The sequence below is a fragment of the Mus musculus genome, chromosome 7 (genome assembly GCF_000001635.26).
Source record: "Mus musculus strain C57BL/6J chromosome 7, GRCm38.p6 C57BL/6J".
NCBI classification, from domain to species: domain Eukaryota; kingdom Metazoa; phylum Chordata; class Mammalia; order Rodentia; family Muridae; genus Mus; species Mus musculus.
The window spans coordinates 3,198,823-3,224,980 of NC_000073.6; the positions used below are offsets into that span (position 1 = coordinate 3,198,823).

General features: G+C 45.3%; 1 protein-coding gene, 1 long non-coding RNA gene and 9 other non-coding genes across 14 annotated transcripts in view, besides 1 other annotated feature; 8 read left to right on the forward strand and 3 right to left on the reverse strand.

Annotated features, from left to right (window-relative positions):
• Nucleotides 789–16,780: a transcriptional cis regulatory region, noted in NCBI's record as "EC(Mir290) region targeted for CRISPR interference". NCBI's record gives its function as "positively regulates expression of Mir290a (moderately strong effect) and AU018091 (modest effect) in mouse ES cells" and the evidence as "EXISTENCE:mutant phenotype evidence [ECO:0000015][PMID:27895109]".
• On the forward strand, nt 19,804–19,886 carry Mir290a (microRNA 290a). The gene has a single exon (NR_029640.1). It is a non-coding gene; the product is annotated as a microRNA 290a (primary transcript).
• Mir290b (microRNA 290b) lies at nt 19,816–19,873 on the reverse strand. Its single transcript, NR_106158.1, has one exon. It is a non-coding gene; the product is annotated as a microRNA 290b (primary transcript).
• Nlrp12 (NLR family, pyrin domain containing 12) overlaps nt 19,821–26,158 on the reverse strand; it is a 31,129-nt gene continuing 24,791 nt past the window's right edge. For 2 of the 4 annotated variants that reach the window (XM_006540131.4, XM_017322321.2), the window contains one exon: nt 22,192–23,738. In XM_006540131.4, coding sequence (XP_006540194.1) covers nt 23,651–23,738 — 88 coding nt within the window. In that variant the 3' untranslated portion in view covers nt 22,192–23,650. Of the gene's footprint in view, nt 20,927–22,191; nt 23,739–26,158 lie in introns of those variants that run through there. The other 2 variants (XR_881738.3, NM_001033431.1) reach the window with 2 other exon arrangements.
• On the forward strand, nt 19,962–22,193 carry D7Ertd143e (DNA segment, Chr 7, ERATO Doi 143, expressed). Its single transcript, NR_028425.1, has one exon. It is a non-coding gene; the product is annotated as a DNA segment, Chr 7, ERATO Doi 143, expressed (long non-coding RNA).
• On the forward strand, nt 20,097–20,178 carry Mir291a (microRNA 291a). The gene has a single exon (NR_029641.1). It is a non-coding gene; the product is annotated as a microRNA 291a (primary transcript).
• On the forward strand, nt 20,367–20,448 carry Mir292 (microRNA 292). Its single transcript, NR_029642.1, has one exon. It is a non-coding gene; the product is annotated as a microRNA 292 (primary transcript).
• Mir292b (microRNA 292b) lies at nt 20,376–20,437 on the reverse strand. The gene has a single exon (NR_106140.1). It is a non-coding gene; the product is annotated as a microRNA 292b (primary transcript).
• Nucleotides 20,660–20,738, forward strand: Mir291b (microRNA 291b). Its single transcript, NR_030276.1, has one exon. It is a non-coding gene; the product is annotated as a microRNA 291b (primary transcript).
• Nucleotides 21,521–21,600, forward strand: Mir293 (microRNA 293). The gene has a single exon (NR_029643.1). It is a non-coding gene; the product is annotated as a microRNA 293 (primary transcript).
• On the forward strand, nt 21,819–21,902 carry Mir294 (microRNA 294). The gene has a single exon (NR_029644.1). It is a non-coding gene; the product is annotated as a microRNA 294 (primary transcript).
• Mir295 (microRNA 295) lies at nt 21,951–22,019 on the forward strand. Its single transcript, NR_029645.1, has one exon. It is a non-coding gene; the product is annotated as a microRNA 295 (primary transcript).

Here is a 26,158-nt window from a genome sequence, read left to right on the forward strand (position 1 = left end):
GATTTGTGCTCTTGCAGGGGAGTGGTGGCGCATGCCTTTAATCCTAGCACTTGGGAGGCGGAGGCAGGCGGAATTCTGAGTTCGAGGCCAGCCTGGTCTACAAAGTGAGTTCCAGGATGCTGGAGTCCTGAGGGACAACAACTCAGGCAGGGACACTCGGCTTTAGAGGCACTTTTACTTGTCAAGACCCAGAAGGGCTGTCCTAGCTGAGTGCCCGTCTTGAAGCAGTCTTCCAGGAACACGGAGAGGTGCGCCCCCTGCCGTCCCTTCAGGACATTGCCAGTAACACAGACTGAGGCAGGAGACAGCTGTCGGAGATACATAGCCCATAAGTTGGGGTAGGGTCTAGGTCCAACAAAGCCATGGCTCCAACGGACAAAATTTAGTGGTGGAACCTACACAAGGGTCAGCGGTCACTCAAAAAGTCATGGGATCCAACCAGGCTTCCTAAGCCGGGCTGCAGTGTTTCTCTTAGCTTTTTTTCTTTTTCTTTTTCTTTTCTTTTCTTTTTTTTTTTTTTTTTTTTTTTTTTTTTTTTTTTTTTTTTGAGACAGGGTTTCTCTGTAGCCCTGGCTGTCCTGGGCCCACTTTTGTAAACCAGGCTGGCCTCGAACTCAGAAATCCTCCTGTCTCTGCCTCCCAAGTGCTGGGATTAAAGGGTGCCACCACCACCCAGCACACAGTTATTTTTTGAAGATGCTGTTTATGTGTTGGGGTGCTTTGACTCAAGGCCTCAGACTACCCTCAGGTTTGGCAGGAAGGCATGTCTGGCCTTGAACTCCTGCCTGCGATTCTCACCATGTTATTATTTTGGTATATGGGTTAGCAGAGACACAGGTCAAGGGAAAGAGGGCACTGAGAAATTGCACCATCTGCCAAAAGGCCTTGGTCAATTTAACCTTACAGTGTCTGAGGAAAGTGAAGGGAAGTCTTTTTTATCAACATTTCTCAGCACTCTGCACCTATAAGAGGGTCCTATGTTGCTGGTCAGAAATGAAGACCAGTAAATCCCTCCGTGAACAAAAGGTTGTAAGGTTGGGGGCTAGAGAGATGGCTCAGTGGTTAAGAGCACTGACTGATCTTCCAGAGGTCCTGAGTTCAATTCTCAGCAACCACATGGTGGCTCCCAACCATCTGTAATGGGATCCCATGCCCTCTTCTGGTGTGTGTCTGAGGACAGCAACAGTGTATTCATAAGCATTAAATAAATAAATAAATCTTTAAAGAAAAAGGTAGTGAGGTTATTGTGAGCTTTATGAAGTTTTAAATCATAAAATCTGTACGTGTTTACACTTTTACTATCTGGATGTGTGCCATGTGTATGCCTGATTCTTTGGATCCCATGGACATATACAGTGAGGCTGTTTGTTCTGTCCTTAGCAATATAAATGTATATATGGGTTTTCATGGGTGTGTGATCAGTCTCTCTTCTACCATACTGTGAAAACCAACTTCATCACCAGGTACTAGACAGTGGTCCCAGCAACAAAGCAGCAGCCAAGGGAAAATGGCTTTCCCTCTCCCTGGAAAGGAGGGATGTGGGATGCCTGGGGCCTGGGAGTACAGATCTGTGCTAAAGAAGCCAAGCTGAGCTGCACACAATTGTCCCTAGGGTGTGGAAGAAAGTTAGCCATGTCAAAGCCTACCTGGCTATAGAGTTGATTGAGGGCAGCCTAAGCATGGTAAAATCCTGAATTTTAAAAATGAAGGTGTGCCGGGCATGGTGGTGCACACCTTTAATCCCAGCACTCAGGAGGCAGAAGCAGGGAGCTCACCGAAAATTCCAGGACAGCCAGGGCTACACAGAGAATCCCTGACATTTTAAAAAGGAGGAAGAGGAGGAAGAAGAGGAAGAGGAGGAGGAGGAAGACAGAGACAGGGAGACTTGGACTTGCTTGTGCCTAGTAACACATTTTTTAGTATAGAATAGAGTTTATTTAGGGCATGGGCAGGGGAGTTGAAGGTAGTAGAGACAGAAAGGCAGAGAGAGTGGGGGGGGCACGTGGAGAGAGGGGGAGGAGAATGGGGAGAGGAGGGAGAGAGAGACAGAGAGAAGAGCTATTTTGGTTTTTTTTTTTTTCAATCTCAGCACTTAGATGGCAAGCACATGTCTGGGGGTAGCTGTCAGCCAGGACTACATCGTGATACTGTGTCTTGGGGAGAAAGCTCTGTTATTAAAGCACTACTTACTTTAACAAGTAAAAAACGTAACATTTGGGAGCCCTCAAACGCACTGACATTCCAGGTGGCCTTGTCAGCCTGCCTGTAATTCGGGTTTTTAAGTCAAAGTTAAAGCAAGAGAGAAAAGATCCCACCCAAGGAACGCAGTGATAGAGGATCGGGAGCGCAGCTCAGGGTTTAAATCAAGCACAACGTGCTTTTTCAAAATGTGGTGGTGAATGGCTTATTCCTGCCACTCGAGACTTAAGGGCAGGGTGTTTCTGTGAGTTCCAGGCAGGCCAGGCCTACATAGTGAGACCAGGTCACACACACATGCAAAGCATTCCTTACTGAAAACAATGAGGGGATCTCCTGGGGCAGAGGCAGGTGTGAAATTCTGGCTGGGTGGAGTAGAAGGCCTCTTTATCGAGTCAGTTTAGACTGGACTGAACCGGGCCAAAGGAGCCGAGCACATCACACCTCCCCGCATTATTTCCTGGAACCTGGGCAATCTGAAGGCAGAGAAAGCTGCCTGGGGCCCACAGCCCGGCACTCCTTCCCGTATCAGCTCTGAAATCTGCAGAGCTGAGATCTGGCAGGAAGCAGGAGACTCAGTGGGAATTCTATCTGTCTAAAGTCTTTGTGTGAGTCCAGATCTCTAGATCCTTACGCAAAGAGTAAAGTTAGGAGGACTCCTGACTTCAGGGCTGGTGGGGGCAGGGCTGGCTGCCAGCCTGAGAGAACAAAACGAAGCAACTGTGCTGTAGTTTGAGTCTGGTCTGCAAGGTGACTCCTGGTATAATACCAGCCCTTGGAAAACAGAGTCCTGAGAGAGAAAAAAGTAGGAGAAAGTTTGAAGCCAGTTTGGACCACATAAAAAAATAGACTCTGTATCTAAAACATAACTGGGGCCAGGTGTGGTGATAGGCATCTTTAAGCCAGTATTTGAGAGTCGAAGGCAGGAGGATGTCTGTGAGTTCAAGGCCTCTCCTGCTCTATATAGCAATTTCAGGACAGCCTCTACTCGGAGAGGCTCTCTCTCAAAACCACAATAAGCCAGGTGGTGGTGGCACAGGCCTTTAATCCCAGCACCACTTGGAAGGCAGAGGCAGAGGCAGGCGGATTTATGAGTTTGAGGCCAGCCTGAGTGAGTTCCAGGACAGCCAGGGCTACACAGAGAAACCCTGTCTCAAAAAAAACAAAAAACCAAAAAAAAAAAAAAAAAACCAATAACTGGTTGGTGACTCCTGTCTCTTATTCTAGCACTTAACAGGCTGAGGCAGGAGAATTACTGTAAATCCCAAGGCACTCTGTGCTAGACAGTAAGACCTTGTCTGAAAGAAACTGTATATAGCAGGCATAGTGGCAAATGCCTGTTATCCGAGCATTCAGGTAGAAAAACAAGAGGATCAGGAATTTGAGGTCATACTTGACTAGACAACTAGTTTCAAGCCAGGCAGAATTATATGAGATTCAGTACCATGCAAGCAAAACAAAAACTTCCAGAGGTGGTGCCATGTGTATTTAAGGTCAGGAGATAGATCTCTTTGAATTCAAGGCCTCCCTGGTCTACACAGTGAAACCCTACCGAAAATAAACACACACACACATGCAAGTGGTTCTCTGTGTTTGAGGCCATGGTCTATGGAGCAAATTCCAGAACAGCCAGGCCTACACAGAGAAACCCTATTTTGAAAAACCAAAACTGGGGCTAGTGAGATGGCTCAGCAGGTAAGACTACTCTCCTGGGGGTCCTGAGTTCAAATCGAGCCAGCAGAAGTACTGAGTTCAATTCCCAGCAACCACATGGTGGCTCACAACCATCCCTGTAATAAGATCTGACACCCTCTTCTGGTCTGTCTAAAGATAGCTACAGTGTACTCACATATAATAATAAAATAATAAGGGCTGGTGAGATGGCTCAGTGGGTAAGAGCACCTGACTGCTCTTCCGAAGGTCCAGAGTTCAAATCCCAGCAACCACATGGTGGCTCACAACCATCTGTAACGAGATCTGACTCCCTCTTCTGGAGTGTCTGAAGACAGCTACAGTGTACTTACATATAATAATAAATAAATCTTTAAAAAATATATAATAATAATAATAAAATAATAAATGAATCTTTGGGCTAGAAGGAGCGGGGTCCCCAAGCGAGCAGAAGTACTGAGTTCAATTCCCAGCAACAAAGTGATGGCTCACAACCATCTGTATAGCTACAGTGTGCTCAAATACATAAAATAAATAAATCTTTGGGTGGGGGCAGGGTTTCTCTGTATAGCCCTGGCTGTTCTGGAACTCACTCTGTAGACCAGGCTGGCCTCGAACTCAGATATCCATCTGCCTCTGCCTCCTGAGTGCTGGGATTAAAGGCCTGTGCCACCTCGCCCGGCTAAGAATAAATTGCTTAGGAAATATTACCTTACACAGAAGTAGAATTTAGCTGAAGGGCCTCACATCAATATGACTACAAGATAACTAGCATCCTGAACTAGCGGGACTTTTTATTTAAGATTGATTTATTTTTACTTGCATTGGTGCTTTGTCTACAAGTTTATCTGTGTGAGGGCTCCATATCCCCTGGACCTGGAGTTACAGGCAGCTGTGACCTGCCATGTGGTTACTAGGAATTGTACCTGGGTCCTCTGGAAGAGCAGACAGTGCTCTTAACCACTCAGCCATCTCTCTAGTCACTTAAACAGACTTCTTAGAAACTAGAATAAAGTAGAACTGAGAGGTTCGTGATTAGTCTGTGGTTACCAAAGAAGTATTTTTATCTTTCTCTCCTTCTTCCTCCCTTCCAAAAGATATTCTTGTGTATCCCTGACTGTCCTGGAACTCACTTAGGTAGTGGCCTAAGCAGGCCTCAAACTCAAAGATCTCACTGTCTCTGCCTATCAAATGCTGGAACTAAAGGCCAGTGCTATCACACCCCGATAAGATGTATCCCTACCCCACCCCTCTCTGTCTACCAGAACTGTGACCTATTAGGCTCTGTTCTCATACCAAAAGGAACTTAATTATGCCGGCCAGCCAGAAGGGCCCGGTCCTCTTATCAGTTCACTAGGCTGGCAGGATGTCCCTGGTTAACAGCCACCTAAACAAAGAACAGCAGCCTGTTTTTTAAAGAGGGTGGGGTGGGGGAAGGGCTATGGGAGGGAAAGAGACTGAGGCATAAAGTGAGTAAATAAATTAAAAAGAAAACAAAAAGAGTAAACTGAGTGGCAGGGTACACACCTTTAATCCCAGGATTTGGTAGGGGAGGGCAGCAGGATCTATAAGTTCAAGGCCACCCAAGGACAGTCAAGGCTACACTGGGGAAACTCTTGTCTCCAACAACAAAAAACAAAACAAAACAAAGTAAAGATGTCTTTGCTATGTAAATCTCCCATTTGTCCCTACTGGCCAAGCTTGCAGTTTCTGTGTCTGTAAAACCTTGTTTAAAGTGTGACCTGGGGACAGCTGACTTGTATGTCTGTTTACAACTGACTTAAAATCTATACAAGTGGCAGATAATTTCTGTTCAAAATGGGTGTCTCTTTGGGTGTTTAAGCAGAATTGGATGCCTTAAAGAGTTTTACTTCTTTTTTCCCCTAGTAGAGTCAATTCTCAAAGTGTATAGAAGAGAGGGACACTTAATCTTCTGCTCCAGGGTCACCTTCCGCATTGCCTTAGATCTAAGGACATTTTTTCAGGCCTTCATTATTCATTGAAAATACCCATGCACCCCTAAAATATGGCCCAGATCTAAAATCCCTACCAAACCTTACAAGCTGATCACAAACATAATGAAGAAGATAGATAGTAAAGAGACACAGTTTTTCATACAAACACTAGGAGGCGAACAGAATGAGGTCATCTCTGGCAAAGCCAAGAAAGGGACTATACAACACTTTCCTATCTGTGAGTCAGGGGGTAGTGTTTAGCGGAGCATGGAGCTTCCAATGCAACTTGGGTAGGGCAAAATTCAAGAATTCAAACCCGGGTTGCCCCAACAGGGCTATTTGTGTCTATCTACATATAAGGTTCTCACAAGAAAATAACAGTCTAGGGGGTTGGAGAAAGGGCTCAGCAATTAACATCGATTGCTAGTCTGGCAGCGGACCTGAGTTTGAGTCTCAGAACCCACATAACGACTCACAACAGCCTGTAATACCAGTTCCACGGGATCCTGCACCCTTCTCTGGCCTCTGAGGGGCACCCACATGTACATATTCACAGATTCTCACATGTGCATGTAATTAAAAAAAAAAAAGATGGAGAGATGGCTCAACTGTTAACACTTGGTGTTCTTTTGTTGTTGTTTGGGGGGGATTTGTTTTGTTTTGGGGGGGTTGGTTTTTCAAGACAGAGTTTCTCTGTGTAGCCCTGACTGTCCTGGAACTCACTCTGTAGACTCAGAAATCCACCTGCCTTTGCCTCCCAAGTGCTGGGATTAAAGGCGTGTGCCTCCATTCCCCAACTGCTTGTTTGTTTTTCAAGGCCACTTTTTTTTTTTTTTTTTTTTTTTTTTTTTTTTTTTTTTTTTTGGTTTTTTCGAGACAGGGTTTCTCTTGTGTAGCCCTGGCTGTCCTGGAACTCACTTTGTAGACCAGGCTGGCCTCGAACTCAGAAATCCGCCTGCCTCTCTCTCCTGAGTGCTGGGATTAAAGGTGTGCGCCACCATGCCCAGCGTCAAGGCCACTTTTTAATCTATTAATTTTCAAAGATTGTGTGTGTCTGTCTGTCTACATGTACACTTGTCTGGTGCACTTGAAAATCTCTTGAAACTGGAGCTACAGATGTTTTGGGCCTACCATGTCAGTTCTGGGAACTGAACCCTGGTTCTCTGCAAGAACAGCAAGTGTTAGGCTGAGCAGTGGTGCCGCTCGCCTTTAATCCCAGCACTTGGGAGGGAGGCAGAGGCAGTCAGATTTCTGAGTTCAAGGCCAGCCTGGTCGACAAAGTGAGTTCCAGGGCAGCCAGGGCATATACACAAAAACCCTGTCTCGGAAAAAAAAAAAAAAAAAAAGAAAGAAAGAAAGAAAGAAAGAAAGAAAGAAAGAAAGAAAGAAAGAAAGAAAGAAGGGGGGGAAGTGGTCAGGCCAGGTATAGTGATACACAGGCAGGGACACTCTTATTAGAGTTTGGAGCTAGCCTGATCTACACAGTGGGTCTTATTAAACAGCCAGAGCTATATGATCAAGACCTTGTCTCGAAAAAGAAAATTATTCAGTAAAAGAGGAAATATACATTGTTCACTAGACTGGTATGGTGTTCAGCAGGATGTGTGTTTCATACTGGAACGTCATGGGAAGGCAAATTAATTCTACTTCACGGTAGTCCCTACAGCTACTTGCTTCTGAACATACTTTTAACTCTCTCATCCATTCAACTAGCACTCAAGAACTGTGTATGATTCGGGAGGCTGTAAGTGAATCGGTTAAGGCCAGACCCTGGGTCCAGCAGCCCGAAACAGGTGAGACTGGCTACGTGTCTAAAGTAAGGTAACCAAACCAGCAGAGTAGCCAAATTACAAAAGGTGTGATCCCCACCTCTCTAACCTATCTGGTCACCTTGGCTCCCAGCAAGGTGACCAGAGCAGTTTGGAATCTCTTCCTAGGGGACAGGTTCCCTCCTCTGGCTGACACCAGGCTCCAGCCTTTCCCCTTTGCCCAGCATGGGATTCCTGAGGAAATTCCATTTCCTTGAGAACCATTGTCTCAATAATCTGTTAGCCCTCGGGAAGGGCGCAGGTGTCTTTAGAATCTCTTCCTAGGGATCCGGATTGTCACAATGCTCTGCCCTGGATGGGGCAAACCTCCCAGTGTGTTGGGGGGCAGGGCGGGGAGCAGCACAGCCCCAGTGTTCTGGGCAATGGAATTTATCTAAGGAGCTGGCAATTTCAAGGAGGAATTCAGGTCCCCAAAGTGAGCTGGAATATTGTGACTCCCACCTGGAATCCCAGCATTCTGGAAACAGAGGCAGTAGCCTCTGCAGTTCAAGGCCAGAGTGGGCTACATAGCAACTTCCAAGCCAGACATGCCAAAGAGCATGTCTAAAAAAAACCTAGCCACAAAAGAAGGTTCGGGAATGTGGCCAGTCCATAAGAGAAGCCTTTCCCAGAGCGCTAAAGGCCATGTCTTCCTTAAGGTTTCTTTAAATTGATACAGCACAGCTTTCCTTCAGGCTGTTCCTCGAATCTGTAAACCGGGAGCTGCTTCTGGCCGCCCAGATCTGCCCATTGCAAGTGAAGTTTTCAGACCCCGCAACTATACGGGAGTGGAAAAGAATTATCGGAGAGCCATCTGTCCCCGGAAGATTTTTTAATGACAAAGAACAGTTACTAATAGCTCATTCTCCAGGACAGCTAGGGCTACACAGAGAAATCCTGTCTCGAACCCCCCTCCCCCCCCTAAAAAAAAAATAGCTCATTCTAAGCCAGGCGTTGGGAGATTTCTGAGTTCGAGGCCAGCCTGGTCTACAGAGTGAGTTCCCAGACGGGGCTATACAGAGAAACCCTGTCTCGAAAAAACAAAAAAAAAAACCAAACAAACAAAAAAAAACAACAACAACAACAAAAAGCTCATTCCTTTAAACTGCTAGAATCTCTGGGGGTGGAGATGGAACAGAACCTAATATCCTGTGTACCTACATTTTTTTTCTTTAGTTCTCTTTCTTTCCTTCTTTCTTTCTTTCTTTCTTTCTTTCTTTCTTTCTTTTTTTTTTTTTTTTTTTCCTGAGACAGGGTTTCTCTGTATAGCCCTGCCTGTCCGGGAACTCACTCTGTAGACCAGGCTGGCCTGGAACTCAGAAATCTGCCTGTCTCTGCCTCCCAAGTGCTGGGATTAAAGGCCTGTGCCACCATGCCCGGCAATTTTTCTTTTATTTTACTTTTTTATTTTTTTTATTTTTTTTTTTATTTTTAAAGATTTATTTATTGATTATGTGTAAGTACACTGTAGCTGTCTTCAGACACACCAGAAGAGGGAGTCAGATCTTGTTATGGATGGTTGTGAGCCACCATGTGGTTGCTGGGATTTGAACTCAGGACCTTTGGAAGAGCAGTCGGGTGCTCTTACCTGCTGAGCCATCTCACCAGCCCTATTTTACATTTTAAAAGTGTGTGTGCCTGCCTGTGTGTTTCCGTATGCACATGTTGGGTGTCCATGTGTCCAGGAGACATGGAGGTCACAGGCCAACTTCCTGGACATTCTCAGGAATGGCCAAGGCAGGCTTTAAACTCCTGACAAACTGCCTGCCTCCTCTCCCTAGTGAAGATTAGAAGTATAAGCCACCTTGTCAGGCTGAGGACATTTTAATGGAGAACTTCAGTTCTGGTTTGCAACTTGAGTCACTCAGCAACCACTGGCTTGGCACTAAAACCAACCACGCCAGGACTGGAGACTAGGCCATGCCCTAGACAAGCCACCAAGGGAGTCCTTAGGAGAGGGTCTTTGAAAACCTGCAAGGGTCCCTAGAGGTGTAACTGAGCTTGTAGCAAGCTTCCCTATCAGGTACCTAACTTTAGGTCAGAGTCTCAGCACTGCATAAACTCTCCAAGAAGAGTTAAACTGTTCTGCAATATCTACATTCTGGGGGGTGGGGGCAGGTGGCCCAAATCAAAGTCACCTTCAGCTGTCTAGCCACTTTAGGCTCTAGGAAATCCTCTCTAAAAAAACAAAAAACAAAAAAAAAAAACAAACAACAACAACAAAAAAAAACAATAAAGCTGGGAGTGGCAGACCATGCCCAAGGTCCCAAAATCTAGGTTGGTTTGCATAGAGAATTCACGGCCAATCAAGCCCACATAGCAAGACTCTGTCTAAAAAAGAAAATAAACTAAACAGAAAGACTGGGAACCAAACTGCATAGTATTAGTATGACAAGACCCTGGGCTCTCTCCCCACACTGAAAAGGAAGGAAGGAAGGAAGGAAGGAAGGGAGGAAGGAAGGAAGGAAGGAAGGAAGGAAGGAAGGAAGGAAGGAAGGAAGGACGGACAAACAGCGACCCGGAATCCGGAGTGGTTCAAAGTGATTATCACAATATCACAATATTTGGGAGACTTACACAGGGGAATGGCTTTAAGCCCAAGATGAAGGGGTACAAGCTATCCTGAGATAGAATAAGACCATCTCAAAATAAGCAAGACTTCTCAGGAAGCAAGTCTACTGTTACTGGCCATATCTAAGGAATTTTTCCTGTTCTAGTTGTTGTGGGTATGGATTGGTTTTTGTTTTCGAGACTGGGTTTCTCTGTGTAGCCCTGGCTGTCCTAGAACTCCCTCTATAGACCAGGCTGGCCTCGAACTCAGAAATCCGCCTGACTCTGCCTTCCAAGTGCTGGGATTAAAGGCCTGTACCACCACTGCCCAGAGAGAAGATAATTATTAAAAAGAGAGACTTGGTTGGGCCTTTTCCTTGGGTCCCAAGGAATCATCAGAATTTACCTCAGGAATCTCATGCTGGGGAAAAAACAAAAGGCTGATATCTAGTGCCAGTCAAAGAAAGGAACATGTCTCCCAGGAAAAGATTACACACAGTTCTGTCCATATGTCATTGGACCTTGATGCAGAGACTGGAGCCCAGTAAAGGATCACCCTTTGACTGGTTAGCTATGACTACCTAGCTATTCACATCTCCAGAAGAGGGAATTACAAATGGTTGTGAGCCACCATGTGGTTGCTGGGATATGAACTCAGGACCTTCGGAAGAGCAGTTGGTGCTCTTAATCACTGAGTCATCTCTCTAGCCCTCTGGTCTTCCTTTTAAACCTAAGTCTTATGTGAGGACTTGGGAAGTTGTACTTGGGAGTGGGCATAGAGGTCCACCAGACCTTGTTATTTGTCTCCCTCCCCTAAGTGGCCACATTGAAAGTACCTTCTTTCTCCAGTTTCATTAATACAGGCCAGTTGAATTGGCCTATTGGTGGCCAAGCTTAGCTTATTGAATGATCAGGGCCCAGGCCTTAACACTGCGGTAGCTCAGTCTTTTTTATCTTGTCACCCTAGGTCCATTTCATAGTTCAGGAAACGAATATTAAAGAACATTACTGCTGGGGCTGGTGAGATGATTCCACTGCTAAGAACACTGGCTGTTCTCCCAGAGGTCCTTGAGTTCAGTTCCCAACACTCACATGGCATTTCACAACTGTATGTTACTCTAGTTCCGGGGGATCCAACACCCTCACACAAACATACATGCAGGCAAAACGCCAATGCACGTGAAGGTCTAAAAACTAGGTAAATTCTTTTTAAAAAGGAAACAACATTACTGCTGTGTTTATGCTTCCTCCAACACAAGCTGGGGTTGTGAGGGAGGGACCTTTTTTATTTTCGGGGCATTGCCAGTGAGTGAGATCACTGTGGGTTTTGTTTTTATTTTGTGCAGCAACAAGATCCTACTACTTAGCATTGACAGGCCCTGAACTCACTAAATAGACTAGGCTGCTGTCTTCTCCCTCCTGAACACTCGGATTAAAGGCAGACACAAACACTATCTACCAGCTTGATCTTATTTTATTATTTTATTTTAAGACAGACTCTCAAGTATCCCAGGCTACCTTCCAATCTTTTCTGAAGATGACTTTGAACTCCTGATCTAACTCCCCCTCACGTGGTCTTTTCTGTGATTATAAGTAGGTATCGTGGCACCCATCCTTTTTTAAGGAACTTTCTAAATAATGTATTTTGAGAAGATAAACGCAAGGCTTCTCTCCCCTAAGACGAGGCAGCCTTCCAGCCTTTGACCGGCCCAATTTCGTCTTACTCAAGAATCTGCTGAGTTACCTCCCATTCCAGGTATCTGATCACAGATATCTCCAGGAGTCACTCTGTCTCCTGCCTTTGAAGTGCTATAGAAAAGCCTGCCTGCCCATTACAAGAATCCTGCTGGGTCAGTTTAAGCAAGAATCCGGCCACCCTAGAGTCTCTTCCTAGAAAATTTCCACACATTATACCCCCATCCTCTGAGTCCTTGCTCGGTTCTTTTAGCTAAAGTCCTTATTTTGCAGCTTTGTCTGATTAATTTCAATCCATTTTCCCTACCCAGAAAATATAGTCTTTTCCCTCTCCCTTCGAGACAGGGTTTCTTTGTGTAGACCTGGTACTATTTCTGTAGACTAGGCTGGCCTCAAACTCACAGCAATGTGCCTGTCCATGCCCCTCAAGTTCTGGGATTAATAGCCCTGCTTAATATGGATGTGTGTGTTCAAAGCCACTTTGGCCTTCATTATGAGTTCCTTCCCAAACCATCTTTTCTACCTTTTCTTTCTTTCTTTCTTTCTTTCTTTCTTTCTTTCTTTCTTTCTTTCTTTTGATTGTTTTGGTGACTTCTTTGTTTATCCTCTTTTTTGTTTAGTTTCCTTTTTAAGGATGCTTAAAAGTCTCGAACTTGTGACAATCCTGCAGGCCTCTGCCGCTCCAAATGCTATAATCGTAAGCATGTACCAATTCAATTATCCCTTGTTTTATTTATTTATTTATTTTATTTTTTTATTTCGGTTTTTTCGAGACAGTGTTTCTCTGTATAGCCCTGGCTGTCCTGGAACTCACTTTGTAGACCAGGCTGGCCTCAAACTCAGAAATCCGCCTGCCTCTCTCTCCCGAGTGATGGGATTAAAGGCGTGCACCACCACGCCCGGCTCCCTTGCTTTATTTTTGACACAAGGTCTTACAACATAGCCTGGTTCACGACAGAGTTACAGCAAAGGACCTCCTTGAACTCCAAGTTCTGTGGCTTCCACCTTCCAAATACTTTCAAGATTCTTCCTGCCCCCACCCTGCCTCCTGCCTATCTCCCCTCCAGCCAAGAAGGAATGCCGAGCCAACCATGTGCTCCACGAACTAGGCTACACCTCCAGTCTTGTGAAGCTTTAAGGAAAGTCAGGATTATTTCTCAATAACAAACCACATTGTTATAGAAGTCTATTACATTTAACATAAGGCTTGAAAACATGAGCATGAGTCTTTTTTTTTTTTTTTTTTTTTTTTTTGGGTTTTCGAGACAGGGTTTCTCTGTGTAGCCCTGGCTCTCCTGGAACTCACTTTGTAGACCAGGCCCCTGCCTCCCAAGTGCTGGGATTAAAGGCGTGCGCCACCACGCCTGGCTGAAAACATGAGTCCTACGAGGAGGACGGTAGTGTGGGCTAGGACATGAGAGCCTTCCAGAGTTCAGTTCCAAACACACTACACACACAAGTCCTGCTTGCCCAGCAACCTCACCCCCACCCTCCGCACCCCATGCTGGCTTCCACAAGACCAGTATTCCTTAAAGGACTGGCTACTGAATGGTTTCTTAGGTCACAAGGTATCCATCACAAAGACTTGGTTCCGGGATTCAAAAAGAATAGAAAAGCAGCCTTAGACAATAGAAAGAGAAATGGGTGTAGCTGTGGTGGTGTAGCCCTGGCTCCCAGCAACTTCACAGAAATTGAGCACTTGAGCATCAAAAACTTCTTAAAATAAAACTTAAAAGGAAAAAGATGTTGTTACTTTTTTATTTTTTGCCTTTTTAAGACTGAGGATTAAACCCAGGGCTTCAGGCACGGTAAACAAGCACACTACAATCCAGCTGTATCCAGCTTTTGAGACAAGGTCTCCTGCCTGCTAGTCTAGAGGGGAGTAGAACTTACTCTGAAGTTCAGGCTGGCTTCCAGCTCAAAGCAGGCCTCTTGTCTCCTTTTCCCTAGGTGTTGGGATTATAAAGATTGGATGCTACACCAGGCTACTTAAAAAAAAAACAAACAAAAACCAGGTGGCCACGCCTTTAATCCCAGCACTCTGGAGGCAGCGGGCAGGCGGATTTCTGAGTTCGAGGCCAGATCTGGTCTACAAAAGTGAGTTACCCAGGAAACTACATCATCCAGTCAACTAATTATATATATATTTAAAAGATTTATTTATTGTATTTATATGAGTGCACTGCAGCTGTTTTCATGCACAGCAGAAGAAGCCTCGGATCCCATCACAGATGCTGTGAGCCACCATGTGGTTGCTGGGACTTGAACTCAGGACCTCTGGAAGAGCAGTCAGTGTTCTAACCACTGAGCCATCTCTCCAGCCCAGCCAATTAATTATTACTGAAAGTGGTTTTCTGCTGAATGTAAAGCTAAATACAAAGTTTTCAAAGGTGAAAAATGTATTGTGCGAATGTAGATGCTTGCACAGCCTGGACAAGGTTCTGGCTCCCCATTGCCAAGCCTGGGGACAGGAGGACAAATGTATAAATGACCACATGACAGATATCACATATCAGGGTGTACATGTCATGGAGATTAAGATAACTCATACTTGTCTTTCCAACACCTGGGCAGCTGAGACAGAAACCATTGCTGTGAGTTCAAGGCCAGCTTGTCCTACAAAGTGAATTGCAGCCCAAACTTGGCTGTCTAATAGGCCTCTCAGGCCTCCTCGATGAAGGACTTGAACAGGTGTTTGTGCTACAGGGCTTGGTTCTGATGCACACAGTTTAACCTGATAATGATTTTACATTCTGATGCTGAGCCAAGCAACCTGGGTCAGGTATGCCAGCCCCCAAAAGAATGGTTTTCTCCACTTTTCTTTATAGTACCTTCCACAGAAGAAAATAAGGATAACCTGGCAGTTTACCATCTAATGCCTTTATTAAAGGCTATCCTCCAGCCTTGTCACTGTGAATGAAGATGGGATTGACCAGCCCCTCCAATTGCATCAATTAATTTTGAACCTAAAAGGATTTCAAGCCCAGAGGGGAATTTACAGAAGAAAGCATTCTTATTGTAATGCTCAATCCTAGTAAACAAAGCCAAGGGTTGGGTGGCAAAGGGAGGGAGGACTGGGTCATTACCATAAAAGCCTTGCTGCCGACATGCAAATGACTGTCCTTCACCCCAGCCAGTGGAGTTTTGAAAGAAGTAAAATGACTCTCCTTTTTCCGGGTCCTTACTTCACCAGCTGTCAAATCTCATCCCGCAGTTCTGTGAAATTTCCAGTACCTTCTCTCATAATAACTTAATGCTACTATGAAGAAAGAAACAGATGGGGTGGGAGAAGTGACACCAGGTGAGAGGGTCAGTAGGTAAGTTCCATCCCCCGGACCACAGAGGAGAAGGAGAAATTTCTTCAGGCCAGCTGCCCTGTGATTTCTACCAGAGCACCTTAGCATGTGCACAGCCTCCCAACCCAATAATGTCATTTCAAAGCCCCACACTGAGTAGTAGCTGTCTGAGAGTCCCAGGATAGCCAGGGCTGTACAGAGAGAGGTACCCTGTCTGTTGGTGGACACCTTTAATCACAGCACTTGGAAGGCAGAGGAATGCAGATTTCTGAGTTTGAACCCAGACTGGCTTAAATAGAGAATCTGTGTGTCAAGATAAGTAAATAAACTGACCTGCGACCCCCTAATCACATAGGAACAGAAAATAAATATAATCACTTTATATAATGTAGTGTTAATAATAAGAAGAAAAAGAAAAGCCAGCAGTGTGTGTTAGGAAAGAGACAGCAGGTGATTTTTCTGTAGTAGACAAGTTTGAGGCCAAGCAGCTCAGCCTGGGATTATGAGGTCATGGCATGAGTTTGAAGCCAATGAGCTCAGCCCTGTGACTATGATTCTGCCAGCCTCCGTGCCATTCAGACTCCAGGTAACGAAGGAAGTCTAACTAGTTTGCAGGTTAACAGTCCCTTTGGCTGGGGAGAATGAAATACATCTCCCTTCGGATTTGAGCCTGGGAGGACTTGGGAGCAGGTACCTCGCCTGGTGCCTCACTTCCTAGGTGCAGTACAAACCTCAAGATCTCTGCTGGGGTCCCTGAAGCTCAGCATGAGAGGAAAGGAAGGAAGCCCAAGGTTGAAGGCAGGGCTGATAAAAGCAATGTTTTTGCTAATTTTCATATATCCCCAGCTGTCTTTTTTTTTTTTTTTTCCCGAAACAGGGTTTCTCCGTGTAGCCCTGGCTGTCCTGGAACTCACTCTGTAGACCAGGCTGGCCTCGATCTGAAATCCACCTGTCTCTGCCTTCTAAGTGCTGGGATCAAAGGTGTGCGCCACCACACCGGGCTAAAACAGCTGTTTCTTAGTGTCATCATAGAAAGGTTTTTGTCAGAACCTTGGAAGGCAGCTGACAATGATAAAGAGGAGAAGGGGAGCCAGAGTGGCACCCCACCTTTGCCCCTCCACTTCTGAGCTCCCTGCTAGGCCTAAGGGTCAAAGGTAAACTCTAAGGAGGCCTTATGGAGGACTTAAGAGATGCTTCTACATTTTTAACCCTAGGTGCTTTCAAAAGTGTTCTTTATGGAGCCCTTGAGCTGTATTAATGTATAAACAGGTATACTGCCAAACTCAAAGACCTGAAGGCAATCTCTGGACCCCAAGAGGTAAGACAGAACTCAGTGCTACAAGCTACTGTCTAACACCTATATGCTTCCATTTCACCTCTGCCCCTCCCTGCAACATACACCAAAAATAAAACTTTTTTTTTTTTTTTTTTTTTTTTTAGGCAGGGTTTCTCTGTATAGCCCTGGCTGTCCTGGAACTCAAATCCGCCTGCCTCTGCCTCCTGAGTGCTGGGATTAAAGGCGTGTGCCACCATGTCCAACAAAACATAATTTTAAAACGCTCACTGTGGGCCAGCTTGGTACAAGCCCATACTCGAGAAAGCAGAGAGAGATGCGTGGATTTCTGTGACTTGGAGGCCAGCCTGGTCTATATAGTGAGTTCCAGGCCTCTCTTGCCTAGCAAGATCCTGTCACAAGAAATAAGCAAGTAAGGAAGTGAGTGAGTGAATAAATAAATAAATAAATAAATAAATAATAAATAAAATTCTTAGGGTTAAGTTAGTGGGGCACTTTGCTTGGTTATGTTCAACACAGTATGAACAGGGAACAGAGTTGCCAAGGCCATCTTGGGAAAGTTGAAGAGAAGCTAAATCAGTAGCTCATCCCAGGCTAGGCTCCTGGCATCCTAGCCTAGAAAGATCCAGTCAGAAAGAAAGAAAGAAAGAGAGAAAGAGAGAGAGAGAGAGAGAGAGAGAGAGAGAGAGAGAGAGAGAGAGAGAGAGAAAGGAAGAAAGAAAGAAAGGAAGGAAGAGAGAGAGAAAGAAAGAAAGAAAGGAAGGAAGGAAGGAAGGAAGGAAGAGAGAGAGAGAGAGAAAGAGAGAGAGAGAGAAAGAAAGAAAGAAAGAAAGAAAGAAAGAAAGAAAGAAAGAAAGAAAGAAAGAAAGAATTATCCTTCTTGTTGCTGCTGTTTGAGGCACAGTTTCACTTGTAGCTGCTTGGCCTACCCATTGCTGGAATTAAAAGAATGTGCCATTATACTTGACCAAACCCATATCTCTATCTGCTTCCCCAAGCCTAAGACCTAGCAAATTGCTGGTGAGGCTTGTTTGTTCAATTAACAAGACATCTAAAGTATATTAAATATGCCTGGAATTAATGACTGAACTGGGCATACTGGTATATGCCTATTCCAGCCCTTGGAAGATTGGAGACAAAGACTTATGAGTCCCCACTAACCAAAGAACACACATGGGCTGGACCTAGGCCTCTTTGCTCACATGTAGCCGAGGTGTAGCTTGACCTTCATGTGAGTCCTAAACAGCTGGAGCAGAGGCTATCCCAAAAGCAGTTGCCTGTCCCGGAGTTATGATGGTCAAACTGGGCTGCTTTGTCTGGCCTCAGTGGGAGAGGAAGCACCTAGCCCCACAGACTGGAAGTGCTGGGGGGGGGGGGGCGACTCAGAGGAGAAGACTGGGGTTGGGGGAAGGATTGTAGAAGGAGGTGACCTGGAGGGGGGCAGTGAGTAGGATGTAGGGTGAATACATTTTTAAAAATTAAATTAATTTTTTAAAAATGTTCCATTACACACACACACACACACACACACACACACACACACACACACAAGGTGTAGACTTAGGAGTCCTAAATTATTCTTGGCTATTTAATGAGCTTATGGCCAGCTTGGCGTACTTGAGCCTTGTCTCCAAAAAACAAACAAACAAACAAACAAACCCTAAACTCCAAGTCTGCAATATGCCTCTGTAGCTTTAGCCCTGCCGCCTGGAGACCTAATTTCAATCCATGGAGCTATTTAAAGATATTTAATAAATAATAATAACAACAACAATAATAATAACAAAAGAAAAACAGCCGGGCATGGTGGCACACGCCTTTAATCCCAGCATTTGGGAGGCAGAGGCAGGCGGATTTCTGAGTTCAAGGCCAGCCTGGTCTACAGAGTGAGTTCCAGGACAGCCAGGGCTACACAGAGAAACCCTGTCTTGAACCCCCTCCCCCCCAAAAAAAACATATTTAAGCATAGGAGAAAACTAACTCTATCATATTGTTCTTGGACCTTCATATTCAGTGTGGGAAAGAAAGAAAGAAAGAAAGAAAGAAAGAAAGAAAGAAAGAAAGAAAGAAAGAAAGAAAGAAAGAAAGAAAGAAAGAAAGAAAGAAAGGTAAAAAAGAGGGAGGATTTGAAACTCTGGATTTAAAAAAAATTCAAACGAAAGAATAAACTGAACCTCCCACATTCTTCCTTTATTTATTTTTATTATTATCTTAATACTGAATGTAGCCCTGCCTAGTCCCGTGCCTAGTCACCATAGTAGACCAAGCTGGCCTTGAACTAACAAAGATCCTCCAGCCTCGGCCTAGAAAACTATAGGATTAAAGGCGCTGCTTCTAGAAACAAACAAAGAAATCTGTTTCCTCTGGGGGGTGGGGGGGAGAAGAAACCAGTGAAGGTCACTCTGCCGCAGGGAAACTCAGCTCAGAGGAAGCAGGGTGGTAGAGTAAGGATTCTCCGGGGTGGGGGAGGGGTATCAGAGCCTCCCAGTCCAGGGGGCCAATGAGCCTTCAGACTATATAAGAACCTAGAGCCTCCCCCACGCCTCTCAGAGACTTCTACTCCACATCGGGAATGCTGGTCTCTGCGGTCTTCAGGGATACCTCCGGCGTGCTGCTTCTCACATAGGCAAAGGTAATATTTTTAGTTTCAGATTTTTTATTTCCTTCAGTTCTGTGGTTTTAATCTACCTGGTTTAGAGAGGCGAAAGTAGATCCAGGATTTCCAGAAGAGAGATCTTCCTGCTTCAACTTTGGAGATGACTAGCCAGGCTGGCCTTTAACTCTCATTTCTGCCTGCCTCTCTGCCTCCAGATTAAAGGTCATCACGGCCATCTTCATTCTACTTTTTAAAAACTAGAGCCCCTTTTTTAAAAGGCAGGCTAGCCGCGAACTCAGCCTTCCTCGCTCGCCCCCACGGTTTGGCTGGGTTTACTAATCCCGAGGCAGAGGCAGGCCCATCTGAGGTTGGTCTGGTCTCCAAAGAAGACATTTAGAACTAATGTGTGTGGAAAAAGAGTTGGGCTTTTTTTTCTGACTTGGTCTACATAATTTCAAGGGAGGAACGAGCCTATGTGGGGAAAGTGAGTAGTCTGGGCGCGAGTGAAGTTTGGGGACCAGAAACCAAAGCTAGGAGTTACTGAGGGCAGGTCTAGGGAGTCTATGCAGTACATTTCATTAACTACGTGGTTTCATTGTAGAAATTTTGAGTTTCACTATACCTTGAGTTAGACCGATGTACTAACTCTTCCTTGATTTCATCCAGGTTTCCTTCAGGTTGGAGTGAATTTTAAGTTCTCCACGTTCTTTCCTCCTGGTAAATGTTTTAACGTCTGGACCGCCTCATCTTGCGGTACTCAAACTATGGGGGCACTTTTTTTTTTCTTTAAAAAGTGCCGCCTAGTTTTAAGCCCCGCCGGTTGAGAAAACGGCTATCTGGCACATTTACCAGCCCTGGTGCCACGTGTTCCGGGTTAACTGCAGCGTGGTGAGTACGGATTCGAAGAAAGGAATGAGACTGAGTATAGCGAAAGGCTAGGGATGGGCATCCTGCCCAGTAGACGGTAACTGAGGTGGTCGTTGTAGGGTACCTGGGGGCTCCATGTGCGTCCTGTCGCTGCTTGGAGCTGTTACACCTATGTAGCGGCCATCAAAGTGGAGGCCCTCTCTTGAGCCTGAATGAGAAAGTGCTTCCACTTTGTGTGCCACTGCATGGGGAAAACATCATAGCTTTGCATCTGACGCATCGGTTTACAGGAGCGGACAACCTGTGTGGGGGTTTAGGCTTGGAGTTTAATGGGTCCTATCCTAAAGAGGGCGGTTCAGTTGGGTGCCACGAGACGCGGATGGATGTAAGGCAGTCGTGAGTCCAGGTGCATTGTAGATTGTTCTTAAGCTTGACCTCCAGCCTGTGATACTCAAACTGGGGGCTCTTTTGGATTTTCATCGGAAGAAAAGTGCCGCCAGGTTTTGAGTGTCACCGGTTGAGAACTCAAAACGGCTAAGAACTAAGAATTAAGTTTTAGTGGGTCATGTTTTCACTGGGGTTGCATTTCTGGGCAGGTGGGTGTCACATGTGGGTTTGAGTCCGAACACTTGGGCGCATGCGGTACTAAAGGCTTTCCGCGTTCATAAAGGAGCCGGGATCCCACATGGGCCTCGCTCGGAGGAGCTGAGCCTCAGGTCTTGGAAGTTGGAACATACAGTGTCGATCAAAGTGGAGGCCCTCTCCGCGGCTTGGCGGGAAAGTGCATCCATTTTGTTTGTCTCTGTGTGTACATGGCGTCTGAAAAGCCGGCTGCAGCTGCAACCTGGAATCGCTTACCTGCTTGAAACAGGTATGTGTGCTGGAGGTGAATTCGTTGCCACTGGCTACTCGAGCTGCAAGGCTGGAGGTGAGGAGGAAGCAGGGCAGGGTGGAAGGAGGCACTCCAGGTCCAGGGGTGGTGAGTCTAAGCCTCAGGTCTGAGTAAAGAAAGGCCTACTTTTAAATCTCACGTGGCCGCCATATTAAGTCCTCTTTCAATTTTTTTCCTTTTTCTCCAAACAGGGTTTCTCTGTAGCCCTGGCTGTCCTGGAGCTAACTCACTTGTAGACCAGCCTGGCCTCAGCTCCATCCACCTGGGATTAAAAGATCCTATATATCTTGCTTGACTACTGTAGTTGCTATATCTTGCTTGACTACTGTAGTTGGACTGATGGTTGTGAGTCTTGATATGGTTGGATTGAATTTTTAGGACCTGCTGGCTGTAGCTGACTTTAACCTGGCTCCTAGCACAAACAAGCTTGGTGGACAGCCGGGTAGATAATACCCATAATACCTTTTGGCTTTACAATAGCCCAGGCTCATGAGGGCTGGGATTACAGGTGTTACATTGTGTGCCCTAAGCATAATCTTCATGGATTCTCTTTGTTTTTCAGGTGTTCCAGTTGAGTTGAATGTAATCCTGCCTAGCCTGGGGTACTTACTTGCCTTCAACCTGCCTGGCTGGCTGGTCTGGCTAAGAACTGACTATAAAGTTTCAGGTTTATTACCACAGCAGGTCCCTGTGGAAATGCTTCAATCTGTGGTACTCAAACTGTGTGACATTTTGTTCTTTGTAAGAAGTGCCGCAGAGTTTGTAGTGTTGCCGATTGAGAAACTGCAGTTGGCCTAAGTGTTGCATCATTTGGGTGTCATCTGTGGGTATGATTCAGTCTGTAATGGGGCAAAAGTAAAAGCTGAGGTGCACGGAACCTCACGGGAAGTGACCCAGATTTGACAGGTACTGTATTACATATAGCTGCATTTATCCTTTTGGCATTGAATAATCCTTAATCTTCAGTTCAGTTGTAGGCATGTTTGGATCTAGCGAAATTCCATATAGCCATACTCAAAATGGAGGCCCTATCTAAGCTTTTAAGTGGAAAGTGCTTCCCTTTTGTGTGTTGCCATGTGGAGAAAGCATCGGAACTTCAATCAACCAGAGACTCCTTGCTTGCTCATCTTGGTGAGACTCAAATGTGGGGCACACTTCTGGACTGTACATAGAAAGTGCTACTACTTTTGAGTCTCTCCTGTGGGCACCATTCACAGGTCGGCTGCTTTCATGCATGTGTAGTGTGTATCTGAATCCAGATGAAGGTTTCCTGGAACTGGGACATGTGGGTGCTATTGAATGAACCAAGGTGCTATGGGAGCAACCAGTGCCCTCAGCCTCCAAACATGAATAATAAAGTCTTGTTCTCTTGATTTTGCTGCTTTCTCAGTTTTTGTTTTAAAACACCCGCCATGGTTCCTAGGGATAAAAAAAGCTTGCAAGCATGCAAGCACCCTTTTAATCACTGGGGTTGAGACTAAAGGTAATCCTGGGCTATACAGAAAAACCCTGTCTGAAAAAATCCCCAAAAGTTAAACCAACACATAGCTGGAAGTGTTTTCAACAGTAATAGGGCACCTTTTGGGAGACACCCCTGTTTGCCTCTTGGGATTTAGGCATGCCACCCCTCCAATGGTTTTAAGGAAGAATTACCCTGTACTAGCTTAAAGGTGCCTTTAAGCATAGCCACATTTAAGCCCACATTTGTTTATATACTGTGAGTCTTTTCCATTTCTATACATCATGGCCAGTTCCTTTTAGTGGAGTGTCTGGATGGTTACAAGCTAACCTGAAATGGGGTGGTGCCAGGTTTTAAAAAGTAGTGGGTTGGGGAGCAGGGTGTGGGGGAGGATATAGGGGACTTCTGGATAGCGTTTGAATTTAATATAATAAAGGTAGATCTCTGGGTACTGTACTGGAAGTGGGCGGAGTTATCCCATTATAAGTGGTGGAGCTACCACGTGGTTGCTGGGAATGATGTCTGCCAGGCCTCACTAGTGTCAGGTCGTGAGTCATGCACAGCCATGATTTCTGCATCCTTGGCCACCTTGCTCAGTTTTCTGGAGTGTTGAGATTCAATGCGAACACCACCACAGCTGGGCAAAATCTAATAACCCAGGATAGGATGGGAGCATTGGCTGTCAACTATACCAGGTGTGCAAATCTTGGGTTTTGAGGCCTCATTTGTAAGGTGCCTTATACCTTTAGCCCCAGCCCACTTTTTTTTCCCCCTGCTGTATAAAATTCAGGTGTGAGTACAATTTTTCTTTTTAAAGATTTATAAGTGTTCTGTAGCTATCTTCAGATTCACCCAAAGAAGGCATTGGATCCCATTACAGATGATTGCAAGCCACCATGTAGTTGCTGGGAATTGAACTCAGGACCTCTGACTTAACCACTCCAGCCCTTGAGTACAATTTTTGAAAAATTACCTTGTGGGTCTTTATGCTGTGACTTGGCCAGTAGATGGCAGTCTTGGTCCATGGAAATGTCTAGGACTCTGGATATTTTTCCTTTTCTGTGGTCTTTACTGATCTTCAAACCTGCTAACCAGCCAATCCCCGTCCTAAATTATCTGCGTGGAATCTACATCAAACCCAGTGAGCTCCATCAAAGGTTGAGTGTTTAGGTCTCAAGCAGAACAATTTTGTCAACCTGCACTTACTGGGCCTCCTGACCTAAGACGGTCCCATGTAACAGGATGACCTTGAGTGATCTTGTCTCCACCTCACCATATACCAGAGGCTGGCCTTTAAAAGTTCCACCTCAAGTGCTTCAAAGCAGAGGGAATAAATATCCTGGTCGGCTTCATTCTGGTTCTCCTTACTGCTCAACACCCAATATCCAGGTACGGTTTTGTGACTCGAAGTGCTGCCATCCTCCTGTGAGTCTTTTTATTCAGGTCCATCCCAAACAGCCTGGGGACAAACATGGGACTATCAGTACAGTATGCTGCATTTTAGCCTGGTGAAAAGGGAGTCTCCCTACTCCTTTTTAAATATTTACTGAGGCTTGATCGTATGCTTCTGCTCTTGCACAGGTCAGTCTACATACAACCATTCAACCCGTTTAAATCCAGCTCCCAGGGATAGGACATCCCCTTCTTGCCTGTGGTTCCCGCATGCATATATATATATGTGTGTATGTATATATATGTATATATATATGTGTATATATATATGTATATATATGAATAATTAACATAATCTTAAGTGCATGGTAGTTGAGACAGCTCATGGAGCACTCACCTCAAACTTGGCCTCAGACTTTACAAGTACATGCCCTGGGATTCCGGAACATAACAAATGCAAATTTTTAAAATACTTGTAGGGTTAGTACATGTGTACACTTGAGTGCTTTCCTGCTGAGCCATCTTCCTAGCTCATCTTTTAAGATAGGATCTCACTAAGTTGCCCAGGCTGTCCTTGAACTTGGGACCCTCCTCTGAAGCTGGGATCCATACTCCTAGGTTTTCTTTGTTGACTGTATGCCATGATGTGTCAGCGAGACAGAGATGAGTTTTCTGTATGTGTTCTCTCCTACTCATGGGTCATGAGGACTGAACTCAGGTAATCAAGGTAGACGCTTCACCTGCTGAGCCCTCTAACCAGCCCTTTGTTTTATTCATATCAGTATTCTGCATACATGTATGCCTGATCCTCCTATATGCAGTGCCAATGGAAGTCAGAGGATGTTATTGGATCCCTAGGATCTGTAGTTATAAGTGGTTGTGAGCCACTAAGTGGGTTCTGGGAGCAGGGTCCTCTGCAAGAACCAATGCACTTAAGCACAGTGCCCCTCACTCCCAATTTTTTGTTTGCCTGTTTGAGACGGGGTTTCTTAGCAGCCTTGGCTGGCCTGGAGTGCTGGGTTCCCAGCCACGCTCAGCTCCTTATTCCCAGTTTGAAGTGTCTTCAGTCTTTAATAAGAGCCTTAAGAGAGTCTTACTTGCACTCTTCATTTATAGCTGCAGCTACCCTAGTGTGGAAAACATATCAAGTGTGTAACAGACTCAGAACTTTCAGATTCCAGCTGAGACTTGATCTCATCTGAAAGAACAGGAAGAGGATGGAGAGATGGCTTAGGAGTTAAAAGCACTGCTCTTCCAGAGGTCCTGAGTTCAATTCCCAACTACACGGTGGCTCACAACCATCTGTAATGGGATCTGATGCCCTCATCTGGGGTGTCTGAAGACAGTGACAGTGAACTCATAATAAAAATAAATCTTTCCCTGGGCATGGTGGCCCATGCCTTTAATCCCAGCACCGGGGAGGCAGAGGCAGGTGGATTTCTGAGTTCGAGGCCAGCCTGGTCTGCAGAGTGAGTTCCAGGACAGCCAGGGCTACACAGAGAAACCCTGTCTCGAAAAAAAAAAAAAAAAAGGAAAAAATACGGGCTGTGAGAGATGGCTCAGCTGGTTAAGAGCACTGACTGCTTTGCGGAAGGTCTTGAGTTCAAATCCCAGCAACCACATGGTGGCTCAAAACCACCTGTAATGAGATCTGACGCTCTCTTATGGTGTGTCTGAAGACAGCTACACTGTTGGGGCTGGAGTGAGTAGAGGTCCTGAATTCAATTCCCAGCATACGACATGATGGCTCACAACCATCTGCACAGCTACAGTGTACTCATATACATAAAATAAATAAATCTTTAAAAATTTTTATATAGAGAGTTCCAGGACAGCCAGGACTACACAGAGAAACCCTGTCTTGAAAAAACAAAAATAAAAAATAAAATAAAAAAATTAAAAAAATTAGAAAAATAAAAATAGGAAAAAAGAAGTAATGCATATTGCACTGAATTCCAGGCTAAGGCAGGATGTACTGGTCTTATACCCAGTCCCATGAATAAAATAGCTCCACATTTGTCTATGCAGTTTTATTTTTATTATTTACTTATGTGTAAGTCTGTCTGGGTATGAGGTAGGGCCATGCCTATGAAGACTTAAAAAGGGAATTGGAGCCCTAGGAGCTAGAACTGCAGGTGGGTGTAAACCCCCTGACATGAGTGCTGAGAATTGAACCCAGGTCCTCGGAAGAGCAGCAAGTGCCTCTTTTTTTTTTTTTTTTTTAAGATTTATTTATAATTCATTAGTACACTGTAGCTGTCTTTAGATGCACTAGAAGAGAGAGGGTGTCAGATTTCATTACAGATGGTTGTGAGCCACCACGTGGTTTCTGGGATTTGAACTCAGGACCTTCGGGAGAGCAGTCAGTGCTCTTAACCGCTGAGCCATCTCACTAGCCCAGCAAGTGCTTTTAACTGCTGAGCATGCTGAGAGCTCTCTCTCTCTCTCTCTCTCTCTCTCTCTCTCTCTCTCTCCCTCTCCCTCCCC